The following is a 21930-nucleotide window of genomic DNA, read 5'->3' as shown; positions in this document are numbered from 1 at the left end:
TAGTCAGCAGATCCTTCACCTAAAGAGGACAGGCAGAGCTCAGCTGGAATGTAACCAACCTTCTGGTGTACTGCCTGGCACAAGCAGGGAGGAGAGGCACGACCAGACTCAACCAAAGATCTGCAGAAGGTGGCTCTCCTACAGCTTGCTGCAAGATGGTTGCATGGCTGGAAGGATCTGAAAGTGCACTGTGGAATGTATCCCACTTTTGGTTTAGAACTCCCCTGCAAAGAGTGAGATTTTAATCACAGAATCAAGCAGATGGAAGAGACTTCCAAGCTCATCCAGTCCAACCTAGCACCCAGCCCTGGCCAACCAACCAGACCATGGCACTAAATGCCTCATCCAGGCTTTTCTTGAGCACCTGGGCTGGATTGAATGAGCTCCAGAGGTCCTTTCCAACCCTCACCATGCTGATTCTCTGTTATTTCAGAGAGCACACTGTCACAGACCACATCCCCTGGCTGTGGGCATGCACACAAGAGAAGAAGAAATGCCAGGCTTCCCAGGAGCACACCAACTTGTTCTCCTCCTTTCTTTCCAAGGCTCCCCAGAACATGCTGTTCTGCAGCACTCCACACAAACTTCCCAGCTGGCAAAAGCTCACAACTCCACTTCAATTAAACAACAGCATGTGGGTTCCACAAGGGCTCCATTTACTCCTCCTCTGGTGAATCCACAGGACCTTTGAGAACCATCAACCATCAGACCACAGCTCAACCTGTGCAGATGTTACTCATTCCCCCAGCCCCTTCAGTTCAGGATGGGATTGGTTCTGAACAAGAACAGGACAAAACCATCTCCTGGCCTGGACAAAATAGAGGTGATTATCTTCCCCTGCAACCACCCTGGATGTGCCAAGGGTCTGCAGCTTCAGCAAGCACACATTGCTAACCAGCTCTGCATGACTAATTACCCCAGCAGCACATGGGACCTCGTTATGCAAACGTTGCTGGATGCATTTATTATCATCATCACTTCCACCTACAACTCCACAACGTGGTCCTGCACAAAGCAGCAGCAATCCCCAGTTCCCACCCCACTGAAGAGAATTCTATAGCCCCATTTCTCTTTCCCACAAGCTCCTTTCAGCTCATTAACAGCTTCACCTGCTCTCAAATACAGCTGATTTTGCTAATGACTAGATGGGTTTGGTAGGTTGAATTCAACACAGGGCTGCCTGCAGCACAGCAAATAACCCAGACACCAGGAGAGGCAGGTGGAACTTGCAGCCCAGCCTCATGATGAGTGGGAGCTGTTCAAGTTGTTGGCAGAGAGAGTGACTGGCATTGGAATGGGCTGCCCAGGGAGGTGGTGGAGACGCTGTCCCTGGAGGTATCACAGCATTATCAGGGTTGGAAGAGACCTCACAGATCATCAAGTCCAACCCTTTACCACAGAGCTCAAGGTTGGGGCACTTAGTGCCATGGTCTGGTTGACTGGATAGGGCTGGGTGCTAGGTTGGACTGGATGAGCTTGGAGGTCTCTTCCAACCTGGTTGATTCTATGATTCTACAGCCACAGAGCCTTCAGAGGTGGTTGGTGAAGGTTCTAGAGAATGAGTCTCATGAGGAGCAGCTGAGAGAAGTGGGATTGATCAGCATGGAGGAAAGAAGGCTGAGGGGAGACCTGCTGACTCCCTGAAAGAAGGCTGGAGCCAGTTAGGGTCTCTTCACCATAATGGTGGTGAGAGTCTGGAATGGGTTGCCCAAGGAGGTAGTGCAAGCCTCATCCCTGGAGATGTTTAAGGCCAAGCTGGATGAGGCCATGGACAGCCTGATCTAGAATCACAGAATCAAGCAGGTTGGAAGAGACCTCCAAGCTCAGCCAGCCCAACCTAGCACCCAGCCCTGCCCAACCAACCAGACCATGGCACTAAGTGCCCCAGCCAGGCTTGGCTTCAACACCTTCAGGCACAGCCACTCCACCACCTCCCTGGGCAGCCCATTCCAATGCCAATCACTCTCTCTGCCAACAGCTTCCTCCTAGCATCCAGCCTAGACCTCCCCTGGCACAACTTGAGACTGTGAAGTGTCCCTGTCCATAGCAGGGGGGTTGGAACCTGAGGTCCCTTCCAACCCTGACTGATTCTCATTCTCCCAAGGAACCAACATTAGGACAAGGAAATGGCCTCAGGTTGTCCCAGGGGAGGTTTAGGTTGGACATGAGGAACAATGTTTTCCTCTTGAGGGTTGTCCAAGCCTGGAACAGTCTGCCCATGGCAATATTGGAGTCCCCATCCCCAGAGGGGTTTCAAAGCAGTGGAGATGTGGTGCTGAGGGACAAGGTTCTGGGGTGACCTGGCAGTGCTGGCTCAATGATTGGACTCAATGATCTTAAAAGCCTCTTCCAACCAGAACAATTCTGTGATCATCACCTTCCTTCTGGCATGGAGCTGGGAAGACAATCCAGCTGAGGACTCACCAAAAGGATATCAGGGATGAGTTTTCACCTGGACTGGATCCCTGAGCGTTCCTTTGTCAGCACAGCAGATGTGACAGAGAAGGATGGACAATGTTAGTCTCAACTAGCTGCAGAAAGGAAGCCTTGGCTCTTCCCCTGTGGGACCCTGGCTCAGAAGCCCATTCTCCTGCTGCTCCCACTCACACCCCATGGCTCCAGTTCAATTAGCAACTCTCAATAATTCATGCCCCAAAGTGTTCACTGTGACTCATCCTCCCATGCTCAAGGAAGCATCGTGGCCAAGTACTCACAAAGCTTAGGACAGCTTCAGTTCCATCCTGAGCCTCTCAGCTTGTCCATCTCACTTACATTCTGCCTTCAGCACCCATGGAGGAGCAGAGCCTGCCCATGTAAGGCTGTCCTGCTCCTGCATTCCACACCAACTCTTTCTGTTTCATTAGCAAGAGAACTTAATTTAACCTGTTGTGTCTGACATGCTGGACTATTTAAAGGCACAGCACTCAGCTGGGCTCAGCTGCATGGCTCCAGACTCAGTTACTCCTTGGGTTCCTCAGACACTACAAAACAACTTATAGGTTTGATATGCTCCAGATTTATGCCTCTGGCTTCCCTGCCATCTGAATGGTCATGTTCAGAGAAGGACTAGCCAAGCCTTGCTAACTACAGGCTGAGTTGCTTAGATGTAACATCCCAGCCTCAGAGGGGATCTGATCAATGCTCAGCGAGAGCTAAAGGAGCACTGGGGTCAAGAGGATGGGGCCAGACTGTCCTCAGTGGTGCCCAGCAACAGACAAGGGGCAATGGGCACAAACCCAGAAGGTTCCATCTGAGCAGAAGACAAAATTACTTTGGCAGGAATCTCCTTATCCAGATCCCCTTTTGCCCTGACTCTTCTCAATGGTGCCCAAAAGCTCAGACTCCTGCAGCACAGGATCAAGAGCATGGAAGACACTTGGGGCTGCCACCAACCCTCCCACCCACACAGCAGCTGCCACCTTCCAACACCAGCTCAGGCTGAAGCTTCAAAGCTGATCAATAGCTGAAGGGTGTGATTAAGAGGCTGGGGCCACACTCTTCTCAGTGGTGCTCAAGGGACAAGCACAAATTGGCACCCAGGAGGTTCCATCTCAACAGGAGGAGAAATTACTTAGTGTGAGGGTGCTGGAGCCCTGGAGCAGGCTGCCCACAGTGGTTGTGGAGTCTCCTTCTCTGGAGAGCTTCCAAACCCACCTGGCCATTGTGATCCTGGGCAAGCTATTGTGAGTGCCCCTGCTTGGGCAGGGGGTTGGATTGGATGATGTAAAGAGGTCCCTTCCAGCCTCCATCCTGCTGGGACTCTGTGATTCTGTAAAACCCCTTGGCCCATTCGAGTCATGTTCTGAGGGCAGAGATGGTGTGATCACACCACAGCATCCACCTTTACCTTGAAGGCAGCACTCCAGACCAAGACCCACAGCAGGCTGAGGACTGTATCCACAGCTCAGCATCCTTCACACTCACATCTCTGAGCATCACCAGCTCTGATGCAGGCACCTTGTGTGCTCATACAAACTTAAGACACAAGCCCCAACAAAGCCAGCACTGCTGCACAGGTACTGTTGAAGACCACAAAACCCTGCCTTCTCCTCTGTGTTTTACACAGCATCACAGAGACCATCACAGAACCACAGGCAGGACATGGCCTCTATGCCAAGTCACTAAGGTCAGGTAGCTTCTTACTTCACCCTTTATCCCATCTGCTGGACTGAGCAAATCCAAGACTCCCCACAAAACTTAACACAGCCAAAGGTGGTTCTGCCTGCTTTGGGTTCTCTTGTTGATGGCAGTGAGACAAGTCCAGCCCATTTGAACTGCTTCACCACGTTGGAAAGGACCCTCAAAGGCCAACTTGTCCAACCCTGCTGCAGTCAGAGCAGGCTGACAAGAGGCACAGCAAGTCTGACCCTGAATGCCTCCAGGAAAAGGACTTCAGCCAAAGGATCACAGAATGTCAGGGGCTGGAAGGGATCCAAAGAGATCATTGAGGCCAACCTTCCACATCTCTGTTCCAGTGTCTCAGCACCCTCACTGCACAAAATTTCTTCCTAAGTCCAGCTCCAGCTTCAAATCATTGCCTTCATCCTATCCCCATAGGCCCTTCTAAACAGTCCCTCCCCAGCCTGCCTGTAGGTCTCCTTTGGACACAGAAATGCAGCTCTAAGGTCTCCAGGGAGCCTTCTCTTCTCCACTTGCCACAAGAACCAAAATCAATCTGTGGTAGAGAAGAGAGTGGAGGAAGAAAACAAAAGGAAAGAGGTAAAAAACAGTTGATTGGATGAAGTGTTTCAGCAGAAGGACTTTGTCCAGTGCCTACACAGGGTGAAATCTCTATTGCAATCTGAAACACAGAGTTATCTCAATATTTACACTCAATATTTGCTTTCCAGTCCTGCTTTAATTTCCAACTAACCCCTGCAAATAAAACTCCAGTGCACAGCCCTAACTTCTGCTTACTCAGAATTTAAGACAACTGGCATGGAACTTGGCTTGAAAGGCATTTAAAGTACACACAGCCAACCACAAAGGAAACTGAAGTTCCAGATTTGGTGTGGGGTTTTTTTTTTCCTCCTTATATCACTTGAAAATATAGAATCATAGAATCAACCAGGTTGGAAGAGACCTCCAAGCTCATCCAGTCCAACCTAGCACCCAGCACTATCCAATCAACCAGACCATGGCACTAAGTGCCTCAGCCAGGCTTTTCTTGAAGACCCCCAGGGACAGTGCCTCCACCACCTCCCTGGGCAGCCCATTCCAATGCTCTCTGTGAAGAACTTCTTCCTAACATCCAGCCTATGCCTACCCTGGCACAACTTGAGACTGTCCCCCCTTGTTCTATTGCTGGTTGCCTGGGAGAAGAGGCCACCCCCCACCTGGCTACAATGCCCCTTCAGGTAGTTGCAGACAGTAATAAGATCACCTCTGAGCCTCCTCTTCTCCAGGCTAAACAGGCCCAGCTCCCTCAACCTCTCCTCATAGGATTTGTGCTCCAGGCCCCTCACCAGCTTTGTTGCCCTTCTCTGGACATGTTCCAGCACCTCAATATCTTTCTTGAATTGAGGGGCCCAGAACTGGACACAGCACTCAAGGTGTGGTCTGAGCAGTGCTGAGTACAGGGGAAGAATAACCTCCTTTGTCCTACTGGCCACACTGTTCCTGATGCAGGCCAGGATGCCATTGGCTCTCTTGGCCACCTGGGCACACTGCTGGCTCATCTTCAGCCTGCTATCTACCAGTACCCCCAGGTCCCTTTCCTCCTGGCTGCTCTCAGCCACTCAGTCACCAGCCTGTAGTGCTGCTTGGGGTTATTGTGGCCAAAGTGCAGAACCCTGCACTTGGCCTTGTTAAATCTCATCCCATTGGCCTCTGCCCATCAGTTGTAATAATTTCACAAACTGGTGGGCAAGGAGAGGCTGATGTGGCCAAAGGTTCTGGATCAGTGGAATGATTCAGGTTCTGGATGACCTGGAAATGTTCACACAAGCATATGTTAATACAAGAGACATGAGGAGACCTCGGTGCTCACAACTGCCTGAAAGGAGGTTGCAGTGAGGTGGGGTTGGTCTCTTCTGCCTAGTATCAGGAGAAGAGGAAAGGGCCTGAAATTGTGCCAGGGGAGGGTTAGGTTGGAGAGAAGAAAAATTTTCTTTGCTGCAAGAGTGGTCAGGGATTGGCACAGGCTGCCCAGGGAGGTGGAGGAGTCCCCATCCCTGGAGGTGTGCAAGGAACATGTGGCCATGGCAACTGGGGACATGGTTTGCTGGCCATGGTGGGGGGTTGGGTCAATGGTTGGACTGGATGGCTTCAGAGATCTCTCCCAGTTTAGAGTGAACTTTTTTACACCTTAACACTCAGGGTACTAAGGTAAGGCACATAAAAGTCAGCTGTTGGAAGAGGCTGCCCAGGGAGGTGGTGGAGTTGCCATCTCTGGAGGTGTGCAAGGAACATGTGGCCATGGCACTTGGGGACATGGTTTGATGGCCCTGGTGCTGCTGATGGTTGGACTCAGTCTCAGAGGGCTTTGCCAAACAAAACAACTCTAGGATTCCATGCCCTTGCTTTAGAAGAAGTGAAATTTGGCTCTTTGGTGTTTCAGCAACACATCAAACAGTGACTCATGCCCTTGACCATCCCAAGGAGGTGGTGGAGTCCCCATCCCTGAAGGTGTGCAAGAAACTTGTGACCATGGCACTTTGGGGGCATGGTTTGCTGGCCATGATGGTGTTGGGTTGATGGTTGGACTCAGTGTTCTTAGAGGGCATTTCCAACCCAAATAATTCTATGACTGTGTGTTTCTGAGTGGTTTTTTTTACAGCAAGCATCAGAGAGTCCTTTCATGCAGAGGCAGAAAAGCACTTGGAACATTCCCTGCCACCAAAAAAAAGACTTCAGGGAGGAAACCACCAACTTCCCTGCAGAGCTCCAGCACAGGGTTTAGCACTTCCCCAGTAGAAATGAATAAGCTCTGCCAAGGTTTCATGAACAACCAAACAGCTCACAGTCACTGCATGTAACTCCTTGAATAGCAGCTAAGGGGAGACAATAAAAAGGAACAAGGGAAGAGAAATGAGAAGGAAAAAAACAAACCCAAACCCATGTTGTTTCTGCAGGTCTTGGACAGAAATAGACTGGCTCAGACTACAGGGAGAACAGAACAGCAGGGAATTAAAGCAAGTGAGTGTGGAGGAAGAAACAAATCCACATACACTGCCCAGGTACAACTTGCACCTTGAAGCATCTCTGGAATGGCCCCAGCCAGGCTCAGGTTGAAGCTGTCCCCAGAGCAATGGGAACATGGACACACAGCTCCCTGGGCTGGGTGCTGCTGCCAGAGGGATCCAATGTTTGGGGCTGGTAAAAACAGAACTTACTTCTCCAGGGCTCCTTCCCTGCCTGTGGTCCCTTCTCCTGTCCCTTTTGCCCCATGGCAGAACACGAAGTTTGAATCCAAAAGTCTCTGCAAGCAGCATAACAGGAAGGAAATCTTTTTTCCCCATCCTGTTCTATGTCATTTCTCTTAGCTGCTGACATCCCAACCTTCCCAGTCTGGACATTCATCTGAGCTAACAATGACTTGGAGACAGAAGCAGAAACCAAGCAGGGAAGTGCATCTGGTGCTCAGGAAATGAAGGTTCAAATGGGCACTTCTAAACAGCAGTAGAAGACTTGGGAGCAAGTACAATGGAGGTGCTTGACACTCCACAACATTAAGGGGGTAATCACCTCTGGACTCCCCAGATGAAGAGACAGGAGAGAGTCCAGTGGAGGCTACAAAGATGCTGAGGGGTCTGGAGCAGCAGTGTGAGGAGGATGAGAGCCCTGGAGCTGAGAGCCTGGAGAAAAGCAGCCTGAGAGCAATGCCCAGCAAAAGCTAAAGGACCTGTGGGGGGCAAGAGGATGGGGCCACACTCTGCTCAGTGGTGCCCAGTGACAGCACAAGGGGCAAAGGGCACAAACTGGAATATAGTAGGTTCCATCTGAACAGGAGGAGAAGCTCCTTTGGCGTGAGGGTGCTGGAGGCCTGGAACAGGCTGCCCACAGAGGTTGTGGAGTCTCCTTCTCTGCAGAGCTTCCAAACCCACCAGGCCATTGTGATCCTGGGCAAGCAGCTATGGTTGACCCTACTTTAGGAGGAGAGTTGGACTGGATGATCTCCAGAGGTCTCTTCCAACCCTACCATGCTGCAATTCTGACTCATACCTACCCAGTGGTCATTTATTAGAGCTGAACCTCATGCCTGAACATGGACTCCCACCTCTCCCATCTTCTGACAAATACCAGCTTCTCCATGGCACACAGTGAGAACCACAGAATCCTTTTGGTTGGAAAAGACCTCTAAGACCATTGAGTCCAACTGTCAGACTAAGATCATCATAGCCATTCACTGAGAGATTGGCATTGGAATGGGCTGCCCAGGGAGGTGATGGAGTCCCTGTGCCTGGAGGTGTTGAAGCAAAGCCTGGATGAGGCACTTAGTACCATGGTCTTGTTGATTGGACAGGGCTGGGTGCTAGGTTGGGCTGGATGAGCTTGGAGCTCTCTTCCAACCTGGTTGATTCTATGATCAACCTAAGCACCCCAAGCTGGCATTCTGTGATAGCTGTGAAATTCCCTTTGCAATCCAAGGTTTTAGACAACTCCAATCTTAACAGGATTACCAGCAATAACTGCAAGGAGTAGAGACACAACTGGTTTGGTAAACATTCATTCCTTTGTCCCCCAAACTCTGTTTCTCTTGAGCTGGAGAAAGACCCAGTTAAACATCCTGAACACGTAGAGTTTTTCTACCTGGAATTGTTTCAGAGTCAAACAAAGCTATCAACGTTAGAGCAGAGGGAAGGAGCTAAAAATACCCTGTGCTGTTTGAAAGCTCCTGTACATAATCATCTGGCACTTCCCTTCCATCTCAATGGAGGAGGGAAAAACTGAAAAACAAAAGCAGGAGCAGGAAATTCCTACAGCACAAAGACTTTTCTTTACATTGTGGCCACCTCAAAAGGCTCCAACCAAGCCAGGGATGGAGAGCTGCAGCTTTTCCCCACTCCCACAAACAAAAACCCAGCATGGAGGTGTTTGTTTGATGAACATCACCACACAAATAGGAGACATCCCCTCCCAATGGGAGCTGGAAATGCAAACAAGTTAGCTTCAAGCTTTGCCAGAAGCTAAGTGTTGGATGCTCCCTCCCTGGAGGTGCTCAAGGTTAGGTTGGATGAGGCCTTGAGCCACCTGTGGGAGATGTCTCTGCCTATGGCAGGGGGCTGGAAGTGGATGAACTTTGAGGTCCCTTCCAACCTAAACCATTCTATGATGACCACAAGCCAACAGTCTGCCTTTGTGTCCAGGAAGACAAATGGCATCCTGGGCTGCATCGAGAAGACTGTGGCCAGCAGGGTTAGGGAGGTTTTCTTCCCCCCTCTTCCCTGCTCTAGTGAGGCCACATCTGGAGCACTGGGTCCAGTTCTGGGCTCCCCAGTTCAAGAAGGACAGAGATTTGCTGGAGAGGGGATACTAAAAGGCTAGAAAGATGCTGAGAGGATTGAAACATCTGAGAGGAGGAAACACAGAGAAATTGGAGCTGTTTAGCCTGGAGAAGAGTAGACTGAAGTGAGATCTGATCAGTGCTGATCAATACTTGAAGGATGGGTGTCAGGAGCATGGCACCAGGCTTTTTTGCAGTGGTGCCCAGTGACAGAACAAGGGGTGACAGGCACAAATTGGAGCATAAGAAGTTCCACCTGAACATGAGGAACAATTCTTTACATCAAAGGTGGAGGAGCCCTGGAGCAGGCTGCCAGAGAGGTGGTGGAGTTTCCACTTTGGAGTCATTCAAAACCCACCTGGATGCTGTCCTGTGCAACCCACTCTAGGCGACCCTGTTCTGGCAGGGGAGGTTTGGACTGGATGATCTCCAGAGGTCCTTTTATCCTGTGAGTTCTTGATCAGCTTTTGCATTACCTAAGGAAGATGCTGTGGAGAGGCAGGAGCTCTCCTGCAGCAGGAGGTATCTAATGTCAACAAGAAGCACAACATGAAACTGATAAGAGAGAATGGGAAGCGATTTGCACAGCGAGATCAAAATATGAGCATGAAAATAAACCACAAAGCAGCAGGACACCAGAGGCTGCCTCAGACATGGTCTGAGGAGCAGTGCTGCTGTTCTGGGCACAGGCATCATCCCAACACACCACTGATCCTGGTTGTTTTCCAAAGGTCTCACCTCCCATTGGGCGATTCCTTCAGATGCCAGGCAGCCACGGGGCAAAAGGTTCAGCTGGCAAAGGACTTTCTGGCACCAGGAGGATAGAATCATAGAATGGTTTAGGTTGGAAGGGACCTCAAAGCTCAGCCAGTTCCAACCTCCTGCCATAGGCAGGGACACCTCCCGCTAGAACAGGTCGCTTAAGGCTTCATCCGACCTGAGCCTGAACACCTCCAGGGAGGTTGTGGTGCACAGAATCACCCAATGTGATCAAAGATCACATTGGGTGATTCTGTGCTCCACAACCTCCCTGGGCAACCTGTGCCAGTGTCTCACCATCCTCACTGCAAACAACTTCTTCCTAACATCCACTTTCAACCTCCCCTCTGCCACTTTAAACCCATTCCTCCTCATCCTGACATTCCAAGACCTTGTCAATAGTCCCTCCCCAGTCTTCCTACAGGCCCCTTTCAGATACTGGAAGGCCATGAATAAAGAGGAAACATAGAAGTGGAAAAGCCCTTTAAGGTCATGGGCTCCAAGCACCAACCCAGCACCACACAGACCATCACAAACTCACAAGCAGGACATGGCCTCTATGGAGGTTTCCTCTGAGCAGGAGAGACTTGTTTGGTGTGATGGTCCTGGAGGCCTGGAACAGGCTGCCCAGAGAGGTTGTGGAGTCTCCTTCTCTGCAGAGCTTCCAAACCCACCTGACCACTGTGATCCTGGGCAAGCTGCTGTGGGTGCCCCTGCTTGAGCATGGGATTTGGACTGGACGATCTACAGAGGTCTCTTCAAAGCCCCTTTCATAGAATCATAGAATCAACCAGGTTGGAAGAGACCTCCAAGATCATCCAGTCCAACCTATCACCCTGCCCTATCCAATCAACTAGACCATGCTAGTTTGAGCCTAGTTGGGATATTTTAGTGAGTACTCTGGGACCCAAGGATTCCAGGACACAGCAGGTATTTGTCAGCCTCAGTCATGGATCACTAAACCAAAACCTTCATTTCTTCCCAGCTTCATTCAGGCTGAAGATGAACCTTAAGTCACTCTCGAGTAGGAACTCTGCCCTCAGTACCAAGCCCTGCCATGCCTTGAGGACTCTCCACCACAAAGAACTACTTTGCCCATGCTCAAGTTGCTCACTTCCAATGCAGTTTCCTTTCAGCCCAGTAAACAGGCACTGGCTGGACCAACAGCTCCCAACTGCTGAAAGAACAGGAACAATAGTGGGAACTTGGCCATCTCCCAGCATCAACCACCCGGACAACAGCATGGGAAAGCAGGAACCCAGTCAAAACAACTTTAGATCAAAACATTAGTAAGGAGGCAGCGAAGTTCTCTCAGCTTTGTATGGATAAATGAGGTCCTGCAAACCATTTGAGCCCCCCCCATCAGTACTCACTGCTTCAGGGGCAGATAACAGGACAACAGTTGGACTTGATGCCCTCAAAGGTCCTCTTCCAGCCTCAGCAGCATTATGATTCTCATAGTTTGAAACTAAAGCAAGGTAGATTTAGCTGGGACATTAGGAAGAAGTTCTTTCTTGTGAGGGTGGTGGAACACCAGAACAGGTTGCTCAGGGAGGTGATGGAAGATCCTTGGAGGCATTCAAGGCCAAGCTTGCTGGGGCTCTGAGCAACCCGAGCTAGGAGGAGGTGACCCTGCTGAGTACTGAGGGGTTGGACTAGGAAGACCTTTTGAGGTCCCTTCCAACTGAGTGCATTCTATGATTCTATAGTGGAGAGGGAAGCAGAGAGTCCCCCAGCTCCAGCTGCTGGCAGCCCAGAACGACACCACCAGCACCCAGCCAAGATGAACATTACCAAGCCTCCAGGGGCTTCCTTCTAATTGAACACAAACCTCACTGTACCAAGTTGCCCTGGAATGTTCTATTCTCTGCTCTCATCAGACCCCACCTGGAGTACTGTGTACAGTTCTGGAGCCCCTGACACAAGAAGGATGTGGAACTGCTGGAGCCAGACCAGAGGAGGGCTGCGAAGATGCTCAGAGGGCTGCAGCAGCTCTGCTCTGAGGACAGGCTACAAGAGTTGGGGCTCTGCAGCCTGGAGAAGGCTTTGAGGAGACCTTGGAGTGGCCTTCCAGTATCTGAAGGGGGCTACAGGAAGGCTGGGGAGGGACTATTGACAAGGTCTTGGAATGCCAGGAGGAGGAGGAATAGGTTTAAAGTGGCAGAGGGGAGATTGAATGTGGATGTTAGGATGTTTGCAGTGAGGGTGGTGAGACACTGGCACAGGTTGCCCAGGGAGGTGTTCAGGCTCAGGTGGGATGAAGCCTTAAGCGACCTGTTCTAGCGGGAGGTGTCCCTGCCTATGGCAGGAGGTTGCAACCGGCTGAGCTTCGAAGTCCCTCCCAACCTAAACCATTCTGCGATCCTATGATTCTTCCAAAGCGTGGGCTCGGTGACCGGGAGGCTCCGTTTCTGTGCTTCTGTGACCTTACAGCTCATCGAACAGCGGAGCACACCGAGCGCTAACAGACCCTTCCCGGCAGCACCGCTCCGGCGCTTCCCGGCTGAGCTCCGCGGGCGTGGGGCAAGAGGTTGTCCCGCACGGCTGAACAGCACTCTCTGGTGTTCCTGCAGGGAATGACCTTCCCTGCTCAGCTTCAGCGGCTCTTAGCAACGCCAATGCCACGCACACAAACCCTCCTCCCCAGAGGTGAAGCGCTTTTCCAACAGAATTTGGAGGGCAGAAGGGTTTGGAGGGCAGAAGGGCTCTGCAGCGGGACCTTGACCGCTTGCACAGATGGGCAGAGGCCAATGGGATGGGGTTCAATAGCTCCAAGTGCAGGGTGCTGCACTTTGGCCACAGCAACCCCATGGAGAGATACAGGCTGGGGTAGGAGTGGCTGGAGAGCAGCCAGACAGAGAGGGATTTGGGGGTGCTGATTGATACCTGCCTGAACATGAGCCAGCAGTGTGCCCAGGTGGCCAAGAGAGCCAGTGGCATCCTGGCCTGCATCAGGAATGGTGTGGCCAGCAGGAGCAGGGAGGTCATTCTGCCCCTGTACTCTGCACTGCTTACACCACACCTTGAGTGCTGTGTTCAGTTCTGGGCCCCCCAGTTTAGGAGGGACATTGAGATGCTTGAGTGTGTCCAGAGAAGGGCGACGAGGCTGGGGAGAGGCCTTGAGCACAGCCCTACGAGGAGAGGCTGAGGGAGCTGGGATTGGTTAGCCTGGAGAAGAGGAGGCTCAGGGCAGACCTTATTGCTGTCTGCAACTACCTGAGGGGTGGTTGTGGCCAGGAGGAGGTTGCTCTCTTCTCTCAGGTGGCCAGCACCAGAACAAGAGGACACAGCCTCAGGCTGTGCCAGGGGAGATTTAGGCTGGAGGTGAGGAGAAAGTTCTTCACTGAGAGAGTCATTGGACACTGGAATGGGCTGCCCGGGGAGGTGGTGGAGTCGCCGTCCCTGGGGCTGTTCAAGGCAGGACTGGACGTGGCACTTGGTGCCATGGTCTAGCCTTGAGCTCTGTGGTAAAGGGTTGGACTTGATGATCTGTGAGGTCTCTTCCAACCCTGATGATACTGTGATAATTATCCCTGCAAGGGGCTTTGCCTGCTGAGATGGTCTGAAAGGGAGAGTTGGAATCGTGGAATTGCTTGGGTTGGATCAGAGGAGGTCAGGGGTTGGAAGGGACACAAAGAGATCATCGAGTCCAACCCCCTTGGCCACAGCAGGACCATAGAATCTAGCTCAGGTCACACAGGAACACATCCAGACAGAAGGCTCCAGAGAAGGAGACTCCACAACCTCTCTGGGCAGCCTGTGCCAGGGCAAAGAAGTTCCCCCTTGTGTCGAGCTGGAACCTCCTGTGCTGCAGCTTCCATCCATTGCTCCTTGTTCTATCCCAGGCATCCTGTCCCCCACTTCTGACCTCCAGCCCTCAGATAGTTATAAACATTAATTAAATCCCCTCCCAGTCTTCTCCAGACTAAAAAGGCATTTAAACCCAACTATAACCCAGCACTGCCAGGGCATCACTAAGCCATGGCCCTCAGCACCACATCTCCACAGCTTTGAAACCCCTCCAGGGATGGGGACTCCACCACTGCCCTGGGCAGCCTGGGCAAGGCCTTGATAACACTTATGGCAAAGAAATTGCTCCTCATGTCCAACCTAAACCTCCCCTGGAACAATGTGAAGCCATTTCCTGTTGTCCTGTCACTTGTTCTTGGGAAGAAGAGACCAAGTCCCACCTGGCTCCAATCTCCTCTCAGGGAGTTGTAGAGGGCAGTGTTAGGAGGAAGTTGTTGGCAGAGAGAGTGATTGGCATTGGAATGGGCTGCCCAGGGAGGTGGTGGAGTCTCTGTGCCTGGAGGTGTTGAAGCCAAGCCTGGATGAGGCACTTAGTGCCATGGTCTGGTTGCTTGGCTAGGGCTGGGTGCTAGGTTGGACTGGATGAGCTTGGAGGTCACTTCCACCCTGGTTGATTCTGTGAGGTCCCTCCCTTCAAAGCAGGGAGAACCACCCCCCATGGCATGCAGACTGGCAGTTATGGTTTCCTCCCACTGCCCAGCCACCAAACTGCTCCTGCAGTGCTCTGTCCCAGCACCCTGCTATTAACGAGCTGCCACTTCCTCTGCAGTCACCTGATAAAGAGGCATCCAAACCGCTCTTAAAAGGCAGCAGCTAAAATCCTGCCAACACAAACTCTGTGCTGACTCCTTCTTAACTCAAATACCCCAAATTCCTTCAGATTTTGGAGACATGTTCCTGTGTGACCTGCCCTAGGTGCCCCTGCTTTGGCTGGGGGGTTGGACTGGATGATTTCCAACCCTCCAACCACGCTGGGATTCTGTGAGTCCCCTGAGGGATGCTGGCTACAGACAAAATGAGTCCCCACTTGAGCCCCTGGTGTATTCACAGAATATAGAATGGGAGGAGATGGAAGAGACCTTAAAGATCATCTAGTTCCAACCCCACTGCCAAAGCAGGATCACCTTGGGCAGGCCACACTGCACATCCAGATGAGCCTGGAAAGTCTCCAGAGAAGGAGACTCCACAGCCTCTCTGGGCAGCCTGCTCCAGGCCTCCAGCACCCTCACAACAAAGAATTTTCTCTTTGTGTTCAGGTGGAACCTCCTGGGTTCTGGTTTGTGCCCACTGCCCCTTGTCCTATCACAGGACACCACTGCAAAGAGCCTGACCCCTTCTTCTTGACACCCACGAGTCAGATATTTCTAAACATTCATAAGAGCCCCTCTCAGTCTTCTTCTCTCCAAGCTAAACAGCCACAGGCTTCTCAGCCTTGATGCTCCAGCACTGAGCAACAAAACAGTGCAACTGGTGCAAGTGCTGGACAGCAAACAAGAAGGACATGGAACTATTGGGAGTCAGTCCTGAGGAGGGCCACAAAGATGCTCAGAGGGCTGCAGCAGCTCTGCTATGAGGACAGGCTGAGAGAGTTGGGGCTCTGCAGCCTGGAAAAGAGAAGGCTCTGAGAAGACTTTGGAGTGGCCTTCCAGTATCTGAAGGGGGCTACAGGAAGACTGGGGAGGGACTATTGACAAGGTCTTGGAATGCCAGGATGAGGAGGAATAGGTTTAAAGTGGCAGAGGGAAGACTGAAAGTGGATGTTAGGAAGAAGTTGTTTGCAGTGAGGGTGGTGAGGCACTGGCACAGGATGCCCAGGGAGGTTGTGGTGCACAGAATCACCCAATGTGATCAAAGATCACATTGGGTGATTCTGTGCAGCACAACCTCCCTGGAGGTGTTCAGGCTCAGGTCGGATGAAGCCTTAAGCAACCTGTTCTAGTATGCAAGTCAGACCTAAAGATGTCTTCTATCAGCTGCAGTAAAGCTCCCCACCAGCTGGAAGAGGGATGACAAACTACTCACATACCCTGGAAAACACTCAGATACAACAAAGATAGAACATGGCCACTGAAAGACTGGCATCTCAATGTGTAATTACAATGATTAAGCAATTAAAGATGATGAAAAGATCATGGCTAGGAGGAAGGCACGTGGCAGAGCAGAGAAGGAAATGATGACGTGGAGCACAGAGCTGTGACTCAGTCTCTGAACCACAGACGACCACAAAGCATTTGGTGCTCAACGTGCAGTGCTCTGCTTCAGGCTTCTCTGTGTGTGAAGAGGTGCAGGCAGCAAGCACAGGCTGCAGCTGAGCAAGTTGGCAAGTTTGGATTCCAGGTTGGTGGAAAGGGCAATATGAGGAATCAGTGCTGGTTCCACCTGGATGGTGAACAGCCAGCCCTGGAAACACCAGAAAGAGCAGCATCACTCCAAGCCTATGGGAAGACACAGGACCAAGCATCAGTGGTCCTACCAAGGGCTGCAGACAGACCTAAGGGGGGGGGGGGGGAAGTGTCCAGGCTGCCTCTTATCTCCAGCAAATGCTCACCTGCATGTCACCCAGATTACACCTCACACCATTTGTAATCTGAATGGTCAGAGCCAGAGAAGGGTCAGCATACTGCTGAAGCCACAAACCACAAGCTTCTGAGAAGCTTCTCCCAACTACAAGAACACTTGAGAGTACAAAGAGACATTACTGAGGGTGAGCAGAGCCTTGCCCTTTCCCCTCTCAAAGAAACATCCATTAGACCAACACCAGGCTGTTACCACACCAGCCAGGAACTTCTAGATCCTTGGAGAGCCATCCTAAAGACTCATCCAAGCTTTATGCAGCTACCTGGAAGGCTCCATCAGCACTCTTGGCTTCCTCTTCTATTGTTCTCCTTTTTGTTTCTGCAGTCATTCCCAGTAGCTCTCTTTAGTCAGCCTTCTGTCACCACAAAGTCTGATGCTCAGCCTTCCTGGAAACCTGCTTCTCAGGAATCCCTCTTCCAGTGTTAAACATCACACTGGAGAAAAACCTCAACCAAAAGCAAGCTGCAGCATTTCAGAGTCCTGTGGCGTGCCTTGTTAGGAGTGGAAATGATCCAGGTTTGATAAGCTCTCTCTTCTCCTCATTACCACAACTCAAACTGGAAAGGGAGCTCCAGGTTGAATTACAGGACAGAACTCTGCCTGTATCTCATCCGACCCACGGAACAAAACATTTTGCTGGACACAGAGATGACCTTTCAGAAACTCAGAGCTGCCACCCAACACCCCTGGCTAGCAGACACAGCCCTCTTGGTGGCCAGACATTATTTGACACACACCTGGGCAAACCACTTGGTTGGACTTGATGATTCATAGACTCATGGAATGGTTTGGGTTGGAAGGGACCTTCAACGTCATCTAGATCCAATCTCCCTGCCATGGGCAAGGACTGAGTTGCTCAAGGTCTCATCCAACCTGGCCCTGAGCACCTCCAGGGAGGGGGCATCCATAACCTCCCTGGGCAACCTGTGCCAGTGTCTCACCACCCTCACTGGTAAGAACTTCTTCCTAGTCTCCTAATATTCCTAATAACAACCTCAGAGGTCTTTTCCAACCAAAACAATTCTATGACTCTATGCTGTGCTCAGAAAAACACTAAGAGGTTTTTTGCCTCTGACAGCTTCCCTACACATCACAACAAATACCCTCTGTAAAGAGGAATCATAGCATCAGTCAGGGTTGGAAGGGATCACAAGGCTTATCTAGTTCCAACCCCCCTGCCATGGGCAGGGACACCTCACACTAGACCAGGCTGTCTGGATGATTCAGAGACTCACTGAATGGTTTGGGTTGGAAGGGACCTTCAACGTCACCTAGATCCAATCTCCCTACCATGGGTAAGGACCAGGTTGCTCAAGGCCTCATCCAACCTGGCCTTAAACACCTCCAGGGATGAGGCTTTCACCACCTCCCTGGGCAACTCCTTCCATTAACACTTGTGATGAAGAACTTCTTCCTAACATCCAGTCTGAATCTACCCATTCCTAGCTTTATTCCGTTCCCCCCAGACCTATCCCTACCTGCCACCCTAAAAAGTCCCTCCCCAGCTTAACCCACAAGTAATTAGCAGACAGCTGACAATGAGTGGGTCCACTGATGCCCATCAACTCCACCACCACTGCACAGAAGCAAAACCAAGGCAGCAGAAGAGATGCAACCTGTCAAGAAGTTGAAATAGGAGCTTTCAAAGTGCATTTTCATGATAATAGTATTTTAATTAAGAGTTACAGCTTCCTGGGGTATGTCTCCCTAATGAATAAAGTATCTTTGGCTCCTCAGGATGGATTAAATGACTCAACACAAAGCTGGTCTCAACTGACCCCAAACAGCTCTGGTTACTGCTGATGATAAGGAGAAAGAGCTGATAAACATCTCCTTGGTAGCCTTCAGCTTAGTAAAGAAAGTCACAAAAGGCACAGCTTTTCCCTTAGAATAGATTTTAAAAGAGCTATTTACTAATCAGGAACATCACAAAAATCCTTCCAACAGTTTCTTGCAAGACTTCACACCAATGAAGGCTCCTAAAAAGACCTCCAGTAGAGCATAATTCACACCTGAAAAGACCTCTGGAAGAGCATAACTGACACCTGAAAAGCCCTCTGGAAGAGCATAACTGACACTGAAAACACCACAAACTCCCTTCAAACTGCACAATATTGATTAGATATCATCTCAATGCCCTTCTGGATTGCCCCAAACATTTGCTTTCTTGTTGGTTTTGGTTGGGTTCTTTTTCTCCTGGCCTGGCAGAAAAAACACCAGAGGGATGTGAAAGCAAAAGCATTCAGAGCCCTTTGTCAGACTTCTCCACCCAGAACACCCAGCCCCCCCCTTATCATGCTGAAGTCTGATGCATCACCCCATTTTTTTCTCTGAAGGGGCACTTTAAAGTGAAGCTATTTAAAAAACAAACAACCAACAATCTAACAACAGCAAATTAAATCAGACAACTTAGGAAAGATCCCAAGGTTCCCATGTTTTACAGCACTACAGTCTCCATCAGGAGAGGATCACAGAATCATTAAGGTTGGAAGAGACTTCTGAGGTTATCAAGCCAAACTTTCATGATCTGGAAGCAAATTCTCAGTTCAAGCATTTATTTTCTCTCCCAGCCACCAAAAAAAATTACAGTAGGCAACCTAACCTCATCTCAGCAGGTTTGCTGCCCACACCAAGCTGTGTGGTGTAGCAGCCAGGCTGGAGGGCAGGGATGCAGCCAGAGGAACGTGAACAGGCTGCAGAGGTGGGCACAAGCCAAGCTCAGGAAGTTCAACAAGACCAAGGGCAAGGTCCTGCAGCTGGGTCAGGGCAATGCCAAGCACAAATGCAGGCTGGGCAGTGAGTGGCTGGAGACCAGCCCTGAGGAGAGGGACCTGGGGGTGCTGGTGGAGGAGAAGCTCAACAGGAGCCAGCAGTGTGCACTTGCAGCCCAGAAAGCCAGGCAGAGCCTGGGCTGCAGCAGCAGCAGCAGTGTGGCCAGCAGGGCCAGGGAGGTGATTCTCCCCCTCTGCTCTGCTCTGCTGAGACTCCACCTGGAGTCCTGCATCCAGCTCTGCAGCCCCTGGGACAAGAGGGCTGTGGAGATGCTGGAGTATGTCCAGAGAAGGACCAGGAGGGTGCTCAGAGGGCTGCAGCAGCTCTGCTGTGAGCACAGACAGAGAGTTTGAGCTGTGCAGGCTGGAGCAGAGGAGGCTCCCAGGTGACCTTCTTGTGGCCTTCCAGGATCTGAAGGGGGCTACAAAAAAGCTGGGGAGGGACTTTTTGGGCTGTCAGGGAGTGGGGGGAATGGAGCAAAGCTGGAGGTGGGGAGAGTCAGACTGGATGTGAGGACGAAGTTGTTGGTGATGAGAGTGGTGAGAGGCTGGAATGGGTTGCCCAGGGAGGTGGTTGAGGCCCCATGGCTGGAGGTGTTTGAGGCCAGGCTGGCTGAGGCTGTGTGCAGCCTGCTCTAGGGTAGGGTGTCCCTGGGCATGGCAGGGGGGTTGGAACTGGCTGCTCCTTATGGTCCCTTCCAACCCTGCCTGATTCTTTGATCTCAATTTGCTGCTGAGCAAAGCACATCCAAGGCAAGGATTGCAAACTGCAACTCCAAATGAGAGATCCCAACTTGCTGGAGTTTCAAACCACGCTAAGCAAGCAGCTAACACAAAAAGGTTTCAGGTGCCAGTGCTGATTACACACTGAATTTACAGCTGAAATTAATACCACCAAGAACCAAAAACTGATATTTAATTAGGTCAGATTAAAGCAGAAAGTAATTGGGTTCAAGGTAAGGCAGCTTGTGAAGGTGTTAAAAACCAAATCCATCTTTTTTTAGAGCTGGGCAAACATCAGAACCCAACAGCAGCCAGCGTGGGGAGGTTAACCCTTCACAGCCTCCCAGAGGAGCAGCAGGTTGTGAGAAAGCTTTTCCTTGCCAAGGAAGGGGAAGTGCTCAGCCTAAGTGAAACCTCTTAACACACTCAGCTCAAACAGAAGAGGCAGGAATTGTAAACACCCAGAGGTCTCAAGCCAGCAATCTTGGCCATGCAGGCAGCAGGGGAAGGAGCTCCTGGAAGCAGCAACCTCCAGGAGTCCAGGGAAAGCTTTTCAACACATGGGCAAAGAACATTCCTGATGCAAAACGGCACCTGCCCTGCCTAGGGGTAAACAAGGAAGAAACTCCAGCTAACAGAAGGCTTTCTGAGGCACTTGCAAGCAGTTTTCAGCCTCCTCGTTTGAAACGAGAGTTCAACATAGCTGTTCTCAGCCCCGGGTTAAGTCCCACGGTTTAAGTCCCACATTTTGACGCTGCTACTCGGAACGGCCCGAAGGAAACTGCCACAGCTCCATCCCCCAACGCCCCCGGGGACTGCTGAAAACACTTCAAGCCACCCAATTCGGCGAGTGGAAGCCCGCTGAAGAGCCACACACTTACCCACAAATACTGCAGCAGCTTCAGCAGACGGGGACAGTAATAATACTCCATCATTGCAGAGCGCAAAGTTAAGGCAACCCCATCCTCGACGGCGCTAAGCTCCGCTCTCCTCCCCGCCTCCGGCAGCGGTTCAAAGCAGAGCAGAGCAATTAAAAGGCATCATGAATAATGTACCACGGGGCTCAACGTCAGCAGGCTGAGCTCACAGCTCTCCAAACAGCTGCTGGGGCTACTGAGGAAGAGGAGCTGAGCTTCAGCAGCATGGCACTTCACTCCGCAAGCAGCATCTTCTCCCAGCGCCCTAAGCCGGGAATGGGTAACAGCAGCGTGGGGTGGTTGGAGTTAAAAAGAAACCACCCAACCTTCAGCTGGCAAGCAAAAAAAAACCAAAGCAGCTTCTAAACCCACCGGGGTTTGTAGGCTGGGTTATGAAACGCTATTAAAGCCACGGCAGCTGCTGCCTGACCTTGTTTTTCAGTAATGTGCAAGGGAAAATATAAGGGGGGGGGGGGGGGGGGGGGGGGGGGGAGAGAGAGATGAAAGTGAAAGAAAAGCTTCTGGTTTTGGAAGTGCCTTTTGGGAAGGAGAAGAAATCGACACAAAGTGGCTTTTTATACACCACTGGAATGTGCCCAGCAAAGAAATATTACCAAAAAAGGAAGGCAGCTCAGGCAAACTCAAATATGAACCAACGTGGGGGCAGCCTCCTCTGGGCTGCCTTAGAGGTAGGAAGTGGAGCTGAATGACCAAAGAGGGGTGAGGGGAATTAAAGACATAGAATGGTTCAGGTTGGAAGGGACCTAAAAGATCATGGAATCAACAAGCAGGTTGGAAGGGACCTCAAAGATCATAGAATCAATAAGCAGGTTGGAAGAGACCTCAAAGATCATAGAATCAACAAGCAGGTTGGAAGGGACCCCAAAGATCATAGAATCAACAAGCAGGTTGGAAGGGACCCCAAAGA

General features: G+C 51.1%; 1 protein-coding gene across 2 annotated transcripts in view; it reads right to left on the bottom strand.

The window, feature by feature from the left end:
* LOC135188603 (uncharacterized protein KIAA1671 homolog) overlaps window positions 1–21930 on the bottom strand; it is a 77599-nt gene that overhangs the window by 37166 nt on the left and 18503 nt on the right. Inside the window, exon 1 of one of the 2 annotated variants that reach the window (XM_064168121.1) lies at window positions 20967–21130. The exons of the other annotated variant lie outside the window; for it this stretch is intronic. Coding sequence (XP_064024191.1) covers window positions 20967–21020 — 54 coding nt within the window. The 5' untranslated portion in view covers window positions 21021–21130. Of the gene's footprint in view, window positions 1–20966; window positions 21131–21930 lie in introns of those variants that run through there. 2 annotated transcript variants of the gene reach the window in all.

This window comes from Pogoniulus pusillus, chromosome 30, assembly GCF_015220805.1.
Source record: "Pogoniulus pusillus isolate bPogPus1 chromosome 30, bPogPus1.pri, whole genome shotgun sequence".
NCBI classification, from domain to species: domain Eukaryota; kingdom Metazoa; phylum Chordata; class Aves; order Piciformes; family Lybiidae; genus Pogoniulus; species Pogoniulus pusillus.
The sequence above is the reverse complement of the archived record's forward strand: the minus strand, read 5'-3'. Positions and strand labels throughout refer to the sequence as shown.